The 12,054-nt window shown below is 39.0% G+C and overlaps 3 protein-coding genes across 5 annotated transcripts in view; 2 read left to right on the forward strand and 1 right to left on the reverse strand.

Annotated features, from left to right (window-relative positions):
* The window catches only part of LOC104935020 (butyrophilin-like protein 2), a gene marked incomplete at its 3' end in the record, with an annotated part of 550,859 nt that overhangs the window by 435,703 nt on the left and 103,102 nt on the right, over positions 1–12,054 (reverse strand). The window lies entirely within an intron of this gene.
* LOC104935135 (V-set domain-containing T-cell activation inhibitor 1) overlaps positions 1–12,054 on the forward strand; it is a 592,626-nt gene that overhangs the window by 121,502 nt on the left and 459,070 nt on the right. The window lies entirely within an intron of this gene.
* LOC109139703 (NACHT, LRR and PYD domains-containing protein 5) lies at positions 424–8,541 on the forward strand. 3 transcript variants are annotated; one of them, XM_027287554.1, is made up of 9 exons: positions 424–460; positions 2,197–2,257; positions 2,362–2,466; positions 2,750–2,928; positions 3,140–4,898; positions 5,059–5,232; positions 5,470–5,643; positions 5,845–5,891; positions 6,122–8,541. In XM_027287554.1, the coding sequence occupies exons 2-9, from the start codon at positions 2,220–2,222 to the stop codon at positions 6,676–6,678; spliced, it is 3,033 nt and encodes a 1,010-aa protein (XP_027143355.1). In that variant the 5' UTR covers positions 424–460; positions 2,197–2,219; the 3' UTR covers positions 6,679–8,541. The 3 variants fall into 3 exon arrangements, with proteins under 3 accessions (XP_027143355.1, XP_027143354.1, XP_027143353.1); XM_027287553.1 differs by lacking the exon at positions 424–460 and adding an exon at positions 803–946 and having other exon boundaries at positions 2,206–2,257; XM_027287552.1 differs by lacking the exon at positions 424–460 and adding an exon at positions 817–961 and having other exon boundaries at positions 2,206–2,257.

Consider the following 12,054-nt stretch of genomic DNA (forward strand, 5'->3'; position numbering starts at 1 on the left):
TGATCTGTATTTGATTTCAGTCTCTCTCACCAGAAAGTGTCACTGAGTGATACCTACAGTCAGTCTTGTACAGCTCCACCCATTCAAACAATGGTACAGCCTGACTCATTTTAATGGACCGTTAGTACCACCTAGTGGACAAAAAGTGTAGTAACAGATATAATGAGCTGCAGAAAGACATCCAACCAGTAGAAGCATGTAAAATATCTTCAGCACCTTGAATTTAACTAAAACTAACTTTGTTATTTACAGCTTTGCTTTGTCAAAATGTTTCCCGTAGCACAAGTTATCACCATGAACTGAAAATCAAACAGACAAAACATCTGAAATATGACACCATGCAGCTGGACATGAGTCAACAACGTGCCCAGATAAAAGGAAGGGCAGGTTTCAGGATTATTTCCTGCTTCCACCGACTGAAGAGGAAGACAACGTGCGAATGAAGCCTTCTGTCAAAGACGTAAGCTGATTTTTAACTTTTAAATATTGTTATTAATGTAATATGGGACATTTGTCATAGTCGTGTAACAGTTAACGTGAACTCTACTGTGCAGGTTTACACTCATGAATATACTTAAAGAACAGATTTTAAAAAGAAATATAAGATACAGACGTGAAGCTGATCAAAGATATGAAGCTAAAGAAATATAAATACATTTGAAGTTACAGATGGTGTATTCAGTAACTGGAATAGACACTGTACTGATCAACTAAACACTGAAGTGATCAACTGGACAGAAAGTAACACAGCAACTATGCAATGCAACAAAAAAATGAAATTCATTAATTCATGATTTGATACCTTACTGATGACTCATCACATGATTTCTATCTTCACTCTGTGACGCTGTGTCGGACGGTCTTTGCTTCAGGTCCAAACAATATTTTGGATTCAGAAATCAGCGAGGAGACAAACGTTACTGAGACAAACGTTACTGAGACAAACGTTACTGAGACAAACGTAAGACAGCGTTTCAAACTCCGTGTCGTCTTGTTCGTGTTCACTGTAACTGCGTAGTTCGTGCTGTTAGGTGTTCCTCCATGGCGACATTTTAAAGTTAAAAACAAAAACAAAAACTACCGTCAGCTCAGATTTAAGCGTCAGATTTGGTCAAAGTTAATGTGAGATGATTGTTTAAACATTATAATGATAAAATATGTGAAGGTAAAGCTGTAATTTAACACGGGGTGGTAATGTTTGTAAACATAAGGGCTGCGCATGCGCATTCTGGGATTATGCAACTAGGGGATTTCCAGAGTTCGTTTACTATTTTAAATGTATTATAATGCATTTTTTTAAAAAGTGTATTAATAAAATTATTTAATTATAGAAAGTAAATACTGCTATTGTATGAAAGTGTATGATTTTGTTTTTATATATCTTTTGGTATATTATGAAATTATATTATTATGAATTTCCCCAACTTTCCCACTCAGAATTTTTTTTTTTTTTGCAGTACATTTCAATTACATATAAGATTTCCATCCATTTATATTACATAGGTTTAATGTAAAGTAAATAATAAACTTAATGTGAAGAAAGTATTCAGATTTATGTAATAGTACTAATAAAGTAACCAGGTTTATGCATTCAGTATTAATAAAGACAGTTTGTTTGTCCAAACCCAAAAGAGAAAATGAATGCCGTCATTTTGACTTTATTAGTACTGTTACATAAATCTGATTACTTGCTTCACATTAAGTTTGTTAGTTCATTTATATTAAAACTATGTCATTCAAATGGATGGACATGTTCTATGTAATTGAAATGCATAAAAGGACAAAAGATTTTTTCTCCATATTTTAGAGGAAGATACTTTTTACAGCTACTCATATCTTACATACACAACACATGACAGAAACATCTTAGTACTGCACTGTACAAATATACTTTGCACTTACTGTAGAACTGGGCGTGCTTTTAACTGTTTGTTTAAATTTGTTTATATTTAATGGGTCACTCTGCACACAAGCCAAATTAATGTAATGTAGAAACAGCATGTTGTGCAGCAGTTGCAGTACAGAGTTGGAAAAGTGCAAACATAATAAATTATCAACCCAAAATAAACAAAAAATAATAAATATTCTTGGTAAGTTTCATGTAGGTATGAATGAGAAGTAACTTGACATATGACTAATGGGTGGAAGATTTTTGAACAAAAGCAACAAACTGAAAATTTCTTCATCTTCTGACAGTTGTTTCAGCTGCAGCAGTAAAAATGGAAGCGAAGAAGAGGAAGAGGAAGACGTCAGTCAGGTAATGTGATAAGTAATCAATCCTCACAAAGCTGCTAGCATGGCTGCAGACTCTTCGTTGTGTTATTCATCTTTCTATGTTGATCCATCTTTGTCTCTTAATAGTTCACCGATACGTGAAGCTGAGTCCTCGGGTTTCAGCTGTCTCTCCATGAAGAGTGATAGATCCAAGTTCTTGCCACCCAGCTTTGCTAAAGAAAAGACACAGAGGTGATTTAATTTAATGTATTCTTTAAATGAAAAGTCTAATTAGTATAACTGGGGGCTTTTGATTGTCCTCACACCCATCCAGCACCTTTCACCCTGGGCATCTATACCAAGTTCAGTCTGAACCAAAAGGCCTCTGCACAAATATTGTGAAGCAGTTAGTTTGTTGTTCAATTGGACATTGGCTGAAGCTGCCTCAGTGAAATCAGACTCAGAGAATATTGTACCTCTGTGACCGCTGAAACATCTGGCAGAACTAATGTGTCATTTGTTAATGAACCTACAGCCAGCAGCCCGGGCCATCCAGTTGTTCAGTGTGTGAGGAAGTTTTGGAGGATCCAGTCCATTTACCCTGTGGACACCGGTCATGTAAACAGTGTGTCAGCTCAGACAACAACTGCAAGAAGTGTGGAAAGAAATTCAGAAGAGATCCTGAATACCAGAGAGATGCTGAGGAAGACACTGGTAAGTTCAAATACCTGTACTGCTGCTATTCATCATCAGTGTTGGGCACCACATATTAGTCGGTAAAAGTATGAATTACTACTTTTTAGGGCAAGTAAACAAACAAATGAAGCATCAAGTTGCTCTACCTAGTTCAAAGTATGGACCCCTTATACATTTTAGGGGTGCTAGTAAAATGATTGAATACCAAGCATGCATTTGTTTGTTACAGGGATCAACTCAACTAAGAAGAATCTTAAAGAAGCAATGCAAAAGAAATTTGCTTTCATATCTGAAGGCAATGGTGACCAAGGGAGTCTCCTGAACAGCATCTACACAGACCTCTACATGACCACAGGAGAGAGTGCAGTTCCACATGAAGAACATGGCTTTAGACATGTCAAACATGAATTCTCTGAAAAATCAGTCAACCTCAGTGACATCTTCAAACCTTTGCCTGGCCGAGAGAAACATAGAACAGTCGTGACGAAGGGCGTCGCAGGCATTGGGAAATCATTCGCTGTGCAGAAATTCATTCTTGACTGGGTCGAGGGGAGAGCAAACCAGGACATTGATTTCATTTTCAGCCTTGCTTTCCGAGAGGTGAATTTGATTACAGATGACAAAAGCTTGATTGACCTCCTGACTGAATTCCATCCTGCACTTCAGAGTTTTAAAGATTCAGGTGATTTTGTCAGGGCCAGAGTCACGGTGATCCTGGACGGACTGGATGAAAGCCGACTTCAGCTGGATTTTAAGAACAAGCCAGTAACTTCTGTTAGTGAAGTAACGTCTGTCGGCAATCTCCTTACGAACCTCATCCAGGGTAACCTTCTCCCGCAAGCAAAACTCTGGATAACATCCCGTCCAGCAGCAGCTGATCAGATCCCCGGACGATATGTCGACGTTGTAACAGAGATAAGAGGGTTCAGTGACCCACAAAAAGAGGAGTACTTCAAAAGGAGATTTAGTCATGACCCAGGCCTCGGTGAAAGGATAATTTCCCACATTCGCTCTTCACAGAGTCTTGACATCATGTGCCAGATCCCGATCTTCTGCTGGATTTCTGCCATATTGTTTCAGGAGGTTTTTGGGGGAGACGAGAAAGCGGAAGTCCCTCAAACTCTGACTGAGATGATGGCGCATTTCCTGTCTGTCCAGACAAAACGAGGAAACAGAAAATATGAGAAGAAGACAGAGAAGAGCAAAGAGAAATTTCTGGCGACACACCGAGATTTTCTTCTGAAACTCGGACAGCTCGCATTTGTTCAGCTGCTCAAGAACAACCTCATCTTCTACGATGAAGACTTCAAAGACTGTGGCATTGACATCAAAGAAGCAAACATCTGCTCTGGATTTTGCACCACAGTTCTCCGAGAAGAAGATATATTTTCCCAGAAAAAGGTCTTCTTCTTTGTGCACCTGACCGTACAAGAGTTCTTTGCAGCTCTTTTTGTCTATGACTGTTTCACAAACAAGAATACAAAAGAGCTCGACAAGTTCCTCGATCTGGAAGACAAAGAACATACTTTACTTGATCTTCTGAAGATGACAGTTGAGAAAGTGCTGGAGGAGAACAATGGCCACCTGGACTTCTTCTTGCGATTCCTCCTTGGCCTTATGGTTGAGTCCAACCGAAGAGTCCTTCAGGGTCTGCTGATATCACCAGACCCGAGCCAAGATACCGACAAGAAAATCTTGACTCACCTCAAAGCCCTACGAAGGAAGACTCTCTCTCCTGACAGTAGTATCAACCTCTTCCAGACCATGGTCGAGATGAGAGATCACAAAGTCAAAGATGAGATTCAGGAATATCTCAAATTGTCAGATCGTTCAAAAACAGAGCTGACTCCCCTCCACTGCTCTGCGGCGGCTTACATGCTGCAGGTATCGAAGAATGATCTGGATGTGTTGGACCTAAAGAGTTACAACACATCAGATGAAGGCAGAAGGAGGCTGATACCAGCTGTGAGGAGCAGCAGAAAGGCCATGTAAGTTCACCTTCAGTGTAATTTGTACAACAATCAAGTTGCTTTCACTCCTGAGTTGTGTATCTTGATCTTCATCATATGCTGCATGAAGAGGACAGTGGAACTCACATTCTTGGTTTGTATTTTGTGTATATCTTTATTTTGTGTTTCTTTATATTAGCCTGGCAGACTGCAAAGTCACTGAAGAGTGGGTCCAGCACTTGGTCTTTGCGCTCAAGTTCCCCTACTCTCCCCTAAGAGACCTGGATCTCAGCACCAATGACCTGAAAGATTCAGGAGTAAAACTGCTCTGTGATGGACTGTCGAGTCAATGCTGCAGACTGAAGACACTGAGGTATGTACTATCTGCACCATCAAACTCATGTAATGTGAAACCCCACAAGAGGAACTTTCATAACAAGCAATTTGGCCAACATTGGTTATTGTTGCGCCAAGTACCGAACCCCTACGTTCTCCACCCACTCTCAACCCTGTTCATGGGCTGCTCATCATTTCAAGCCTACCTTGATGGTGCTCTATATAAGCACATCTTGAACCTGCATGCTAATAAATCAAACTCTCACCTTCTCAGGTTGTCGGGTTGTCAGGTCACAGATGAGGGCTGTTCTTATCTGGCCTCGGCTCTTCGCTCCAACCCATCTCATCTGATAGAGCTGGACCTGAGCTACAACAATCCAGGAGAATCGGGAAAGAAAATCCTCACAGAGCTGAAGGACGATCCACAAATCAGCCTCAGTGAACTCAAGTAATTATAGAAGTTACTTACTATAGTTTACTGAACTTTTATGGTTGCAATACAAACCATAGAGACTAGATTGTATAGTTTTACAGATCTGTAGTAAATGACCACAATTGACTGTAGTTATTACCATTATAGTTAGGTTTAGTTGTAGTTAGTTTTAGCAGTTGTTTGTCTCAGAGTTTTAATTCTCATTTTCCTTCGTAGTTTTGACCATGGTGGAATTCACAGGATGAAACCAGGATTCAAGAAATGTAAGTATCTAACTGATTCATTCAATTCTATATTGCAACAAAAGAGCCTCATAAATAAAACCATGGTGTAATAAACCATGTAAGCTCTCGCCAACCACTAAAAGTCGCAGATTTACTCGTCGACCGGCTTCTTGCTCAATCGCCTTTTCTCTTCTTGGCTTCCTCATTCAACGTTGTCTTCGTTTTTTTCTCCAAATGCTCCTGAATAAAAAGTGTTTTCTTACCTCCAGATGCCTGTGAGCTCACCCTGGACCCCAACACGGCACACAAGAACCTTCTTCTCTCTGAAGACAACAGAAAGGTGACCTGGATGGAGGAAGCAATGTCATATCCCGATCACAAAGACAGGTTCGATCATTGCCAACAGGTGCTGTGTGAACAGGGTCTAGATAAGCGCAGTTACTGGGAGATGGAGGTGTTCGAACCCTTCATTATTGGGGTAACATACAAAACCATTGACAGGAAAGGGGACTCTGATAATTGCAAGCTGGGAAACAACAGCAAGTCTTGGAGTTTCGGTTGCACTAATGATGGTTGTTATGTTAGGCACAACAACAAGAGTACCGGTGTATCTTCCCTTTGTTCGCGCTCCAGTCGGGTGGGAGTGTATCTGGACAGGCCGGCTGGCATTCTGTCCTTCTACAGAGTTTCCTCTGACAGTCGGACGCGCCTCTATACCTTCAGAGATCTCAGAGATCTCAGAGATCTCGGAGAGTTCACTGAGCCCGTCTATCCTGCTGTGGAACTTCACAGTGCTTCCTCTGTGCTGTTTTGTCAGCCAACATAAAGAAACTTTCACTGCATTCACACGAGTGTAGATTTGCTTGTGGATGGTCAGAAATGATCAAGGGACTGCTGACTTATTACAAACTTGGGGTATTCTTTCTAAAATCGATTAGTTTATAGATTCAGTGGTTTTAAAATGGGTATGTATTGTCATGTGTTCATAACTGAAGTCAGAGGACAGGGCCGTCTAATCCACTAATACAGTAAACATATTTCCTATTTGTGAACCAATATACCTTATACTGTAGATGTATTGGGTATGTAGGGACATAGAGCAGTCTCACATTAAAAGTCTGAATTCAGTCATATTTCTACAGTCGTGAGCTTCTGGTATCATTACTATGTCAGAGTCTTGGACTTGTTTAGATTTGAGCAAATATCTTTTAAATGTACAGGTTGGATATAGGTAAGGTTTTGTAAATGTTTCTATGTGTTAAGTACCACATTGAATTTTTAGATCGCTCTAGCTGCTACTTCTCAAAGAGAAAACATGGAGCCTAATTTGCAAGGCACGTACATAAATACACACAATGTAGCTTGAACATATCTACCAGAATAAACCTGAATCAGAAATGGCTTGCTACATGTCCCAAAACACGGGACTTGAACACAGTTTTTTCATACAAAGACACAATGTTGGTGTCTTTCAAGCCGGATCACAATTATTCCGTGACCTAAAACCTTAAAGGTATTTTTTTGTGCCAAAACCCAACCGAACCCAACAGATCATGAAACGATGATATGAATTAGTTTTGTTACATTTTTGTTTTGTCCTTCTAAAAGCGGCATGAGATCAGATGACATCAGTTCATTTTTTTAAGGCAATGATAAACAACACAGTTATATTTAGTTTGAGGAGTTGCCACATGTATGTACATCTGTATAAATAGCTGACTGTCCTATATCATTTTCAACAGTGTAATTCTGTTCATAACACATCTCAGTTTAAATATAAGTGATGATCAGAGCTGATATGTATCGGCAGCTTTAATTACAACTTTATCAATATTAGTGTCTGTGTCTGTTGAGCTGTGTTACAGTAGCTTTGACTTTGTTCAGCAGCATCATGTATTGTGTTTAAATTGTGTTCATTGAAGTTGTCTATAGTCACACTAGCAGCATGACTCCAGAGAAGCCAATGTCGGTCCACCATTTGGAACCAAAGTGAAATATCTCAACACGTAATTGTAGAAATTTAAAGTAACTGTCAGCGTGGTAAGTCAGGATTGCAAACATGGCGAACATGTTCCCTGCTAAACATCAGCATCATGTTAGCGTTTAGCTCAAAGCACTGCTGTGTCTAACATGGCCGACCACATTAAAACACATGTAGTGTAAGAGAAAACAAAAGTCACAATGCGTCAAGCACCTTTTTAATGCTGAAGTACTGAACTGAGTCACTATGACGACCAAATGCACCATTACACCTTTTCAGTTAGTCACGTTTCAAATGTTTCAAATGATTCATGTCATGTGTTTATATATATTTTTTTATATATTTGATATTTCATTATGTTCATTTACAGATAAACGAGGTTGTTAGAAAAAAGTATTCATGTAATATGTACATCAAAGTAACAGATGTGTGATGTATTGCGTGTAACCAAAGCAGTCAGTCCTGTACCATTGCTGTGTGTGTTGATTCCTTGCTGCAAATAAAACTTACTGAAAAGACTGGAAAGATTTTTCTAACAGAGATTCTTCATCAAAAGAATCCTAAACGGTTTAATTGATAGAAGTCGACATTTCAAAGTTTCAGTTTTTGCAAATGGAAGCTTCTGATTGTCTCTCAGTGTTTTCATGTAACCTGATCATATAAAATAAGCTGTTTTCTGTTCTGCTCAAATAAAGAAATCAAGTCACAGATGTCTTCTGAGCTTCACTAAGTCAATACACAGCTGATGGAAACACTTCACTGACACTTTTTGTCTCTTTTCATCACTTCACTGGACACTGAGCTGTCGGTCGTCTGTTTCCAGTTAAAGTTCAAAGATGAGAGATGAATCCTGGAAAGAAAGAAAAGGGATTTGTGTTAGATCTGCAAAAGGTTCAAGAAGCATAGTTTGAAAAGTATCATGTGACTAATAAAGTAGTTCATGTCTACGTTGACCTGTCAAGTCCTCTGTCTTGTTCTTTACCTGTACCTGTGTCTGTACATGTTTGGTGTTTGTACTAAGAGAGCAAAGTGTAACCGGAGTCAAATTCCTCGTGTGTGTTCACTTACCTGGAGAATTAAAGTGATTCTGATTCTAACTACTGACTGAAGGTTGAAGACTGAAATATTGTTTCCCTGCAAACAAGTAATAAACATAGAATGTAAAATATATACAAGTATAGAGAGATGTAGAAGAGTACAGCAAATATTATCTGGCCTTGATGTCTTGTGTTGTTGACCTTGTTTGATTGTTATTGCTCGCTAGTTTTTGATCATCGGTAATGTAATCAGAAGAAATACTCGAGTACAGCTGAACAGAGGGATTACACTCACTAATACTGCTTAAAAAAATCACTTTAAGACTGTTAAGAGAAACAATGATCTGTATTTGATTTCAGTCTCTCTCACCAGAAAGTGTCACTGAGTGATACCTACAGTCAGTCTTGTACAGCTCCACCCATTCAAACAATGGTACAGCCTGACTCATTTTAATGGACCGTTAGTACCACCTAGTGGACAAAAAGTGTAGTAACAGATATAATGAGCTGCAGAAAGAGTAGAAGCATGTAAAATATCTTCAGCACCTTGAATTTAACTAAAACTAACTTTGTTATTTACAGCTTTGCTTTGTCAAAATGTTTCCCGTAGCACAAGTTATCACCATGAACTGAAAATCAAACAGACAAAACATCTTCTGAAATATGACACCATAGAGCTGGACATGAGCCAACAACGTGCACAGATAAAAGGAGGGGCAGGTTTCAGGATTATTTCCTGCTTCCACCGACTAAAGAGGACGACAACGTGCGAATGAAGCCTTTTGTCAAAGACGTAAGCTGATTTTTTAACTTTGAAATATTGTTATTAATGTAATATGGGACGTTTGTCATAGTCGTGTAACAGTTAACGTGAACTCCACTGTGCAGGTTTTCACTCATTAATATACTTAAAGAACAGATTTTAAAAAGGAATATAAGATACAGACGTGAAGCTGATCAAAGATATGAAGCTAAAGAAATATAAATACATTTGAAGTTACAGATGTTGAACTCAGTAACTGGAATAAACACTGTACTGATGATGATGTAAGGAAGTGATCAACTGGACAGAAAGTACCACAGCAACTATGCAATGCAACAAAAAAAATAATTCATTCATTCATGATTCGATACCTTACTGATGACTGATGACTCGTCACATGATTTCAGTGGTACATATATACATGTGTCAGCCTGTGGGGACACCACGTTAAACTTAGATTGTTAAAGGGATACATCAGGGTTTTTTAGTGTTTCTGAGCCGTGATAGACGTTCCCTTTAAAATCTCAATTTAGCCCAAAGTAATGTCAACACGTCTAAGAAAATACATTTCCAGTTTTGTTCCGTTTTGTCCGTCGTTGATGAAGGTAAGATGGAACTATATTTATCTTGAGAAAAATGTTCAGCAGCTAACTATAGTAATGTCTATTTGTATGTTATAAACACCACAGTCAGTGGGGGAGGATGTTCTCACATCCTCAGATACTAAAGCACTAAAACTACACTGTAAAATACTCTGTTACAATGCACTGAAAATGCAGGCAAGGTGCAGGTCAACAAAAACTAATTTTAATAATTAAAAAGCAGCTGGGAAAAACAGGCAAACAAAAGACTCAAAGAAACAGGCAGATAATCCAGAAGCATGAGAAACAGAAACGGGCAGATACTCACAGGTACTACAAGCACATGGGCAGAGAGACAAAGAAACAAAGGAAACTCTTTGAATGATTTTAATATGAGTCACCTATGACACACTTGTTGTGCAGCAGTTGCAGTACAGAGTTGGAAAAGGGCAAAATATCAAACCAAAATAAACACAGTGCCAAAAAATAACTATTCTTGGTGAGTTTCATACAGGTATGAATGAGAAGTGACGTGACATATGACTAATAGGTGGAAGATTTTTGAACAAAAGCAACAAACTGATAAAATGCTGATTTTTTTCTTCATTTTCTGACAGTTGTTTCAGCTGCAGCAATAAACATGGAAGAGAAGACGAACAAGAAGAAGAAGAGGAAGAAGATGAAGAAGGAGACGAAGAGGAAGATGATGGATCAATCCAGCCCCTCTGAGCTGTCAGTCAGGTAATGTGATGAGTAATCATACATGTTAAAAGTAAAAGGTTTGACTTTGTGAGGAGAATCAGACATATTGTTCCTCTTGGTATCTCACGAACTTCCAGTGGGACACGATCATAATCCTTTTCCACGTATTGATCTGAGGTTCAACAATCAGTCAGCACTCCAGAATAAACTTCCATAAGAAGGCTCGAACATGATGTTACATGTTTGTTACAGCTTAACTATGGCTTGCACAGAAGTCCAATAACAACGCATAGCTTTGGTTTCTTCCTCGCCAGTGAGGCATCTATGTATATATATAAGTATTATCATTGTGAACATGTTAGCGTTCACTGTGGCTACATACACCCCCACAGAGCTGCTAGCATGGCTGCAGACTTAGTGATGTTTAGTCGTTTCTAGACCTTTCTGAGTTGATCCATCTTTTCTCTTAATAGTTCACAGAGGAGTGAAGATGAGTCTCTGAATCCCAGCCGTGTCCCTGTGAAGAGGGATAGATCCAGGGAACGACCACCCGACTTGAGCAATAAAAGCAATCTATGTCAGAGTCTTGGACTTGTGTTGGTCCACCATTTGGAACCAAAGTGAAATATCTCAACACGTAATTGTAGAAATTTAAAGTAACTGTCAGCGTGCTAAGTCAGGATTGCAAACATGGCGAACATGTTCCCTGATAAACATCAGCATCATGTTAGCGTTTAGCTCAAAGCACTGCAGTGTCCAGAGTTTGTGCTGATTGCTTTGCGGGCCAGGCGTGTGATGTAAATGTCCTGGAGGGAGGGGAGGGGGGCACCGATGATCCTCTCAGCTGCTCTCACTATGCGCTGCAGGGTCTTCACTATGACGACCAAATGCACCGTTACACCTTTTCAGTTACTCACGTTTCAAATGTTTCAAATGATTCATGTCATGTATTCATATATATTTTTTATATATTTGATATTTCATCATGTTCATTTACAGATAAACAAGGTTGTTAGAAAAAAGTATTCATGTAATATGTTAAACTGTTGTCATGAAGCTTAGCATTGTTTTGACAGAACATGCTGTTCTCTCATCAAACCTTACATCACAGTGCCAACTGAGGTCATGCCACCCAAAT

Source organism: Larimichthys crocea, chromosome XIV (assembly GCF_000972845.2).
Source record: "Larimichthys crocea isolate SSNF chromosome XIV, L_crocea_2.0, whole genome shotgun sequence".
NCBI lineage: Eukaryota > Metazoa > Chordata > Actinopteri > Sciaenidae > Larimichthys > Larimichthys crocea.

Bases quoted from the DNA above. Each gene is read 5' to 3' on its own strand.
- LOC109139703 (XM_027287554.1), top strand. From the start codon at position 2,220: ATGGAAGCGAAGAAGAGGAAGAGGAAGACGTCAGTCAG. The intron at 2,929-3,139 runs GTAAGTTCAAAT...TGTTTGTTACAG, and splicing joins AGATGCTGAGGAAGACACTG to GGATCAACTCAACTAAGAAG. The intron at 5,892-6,121 runs GTAAGTATCTAA...TCTTACCTCCAG, and splicing joins GAAACCAGGATTCAAGAAAT to ATGCCTGTGAGCTCACCCTG.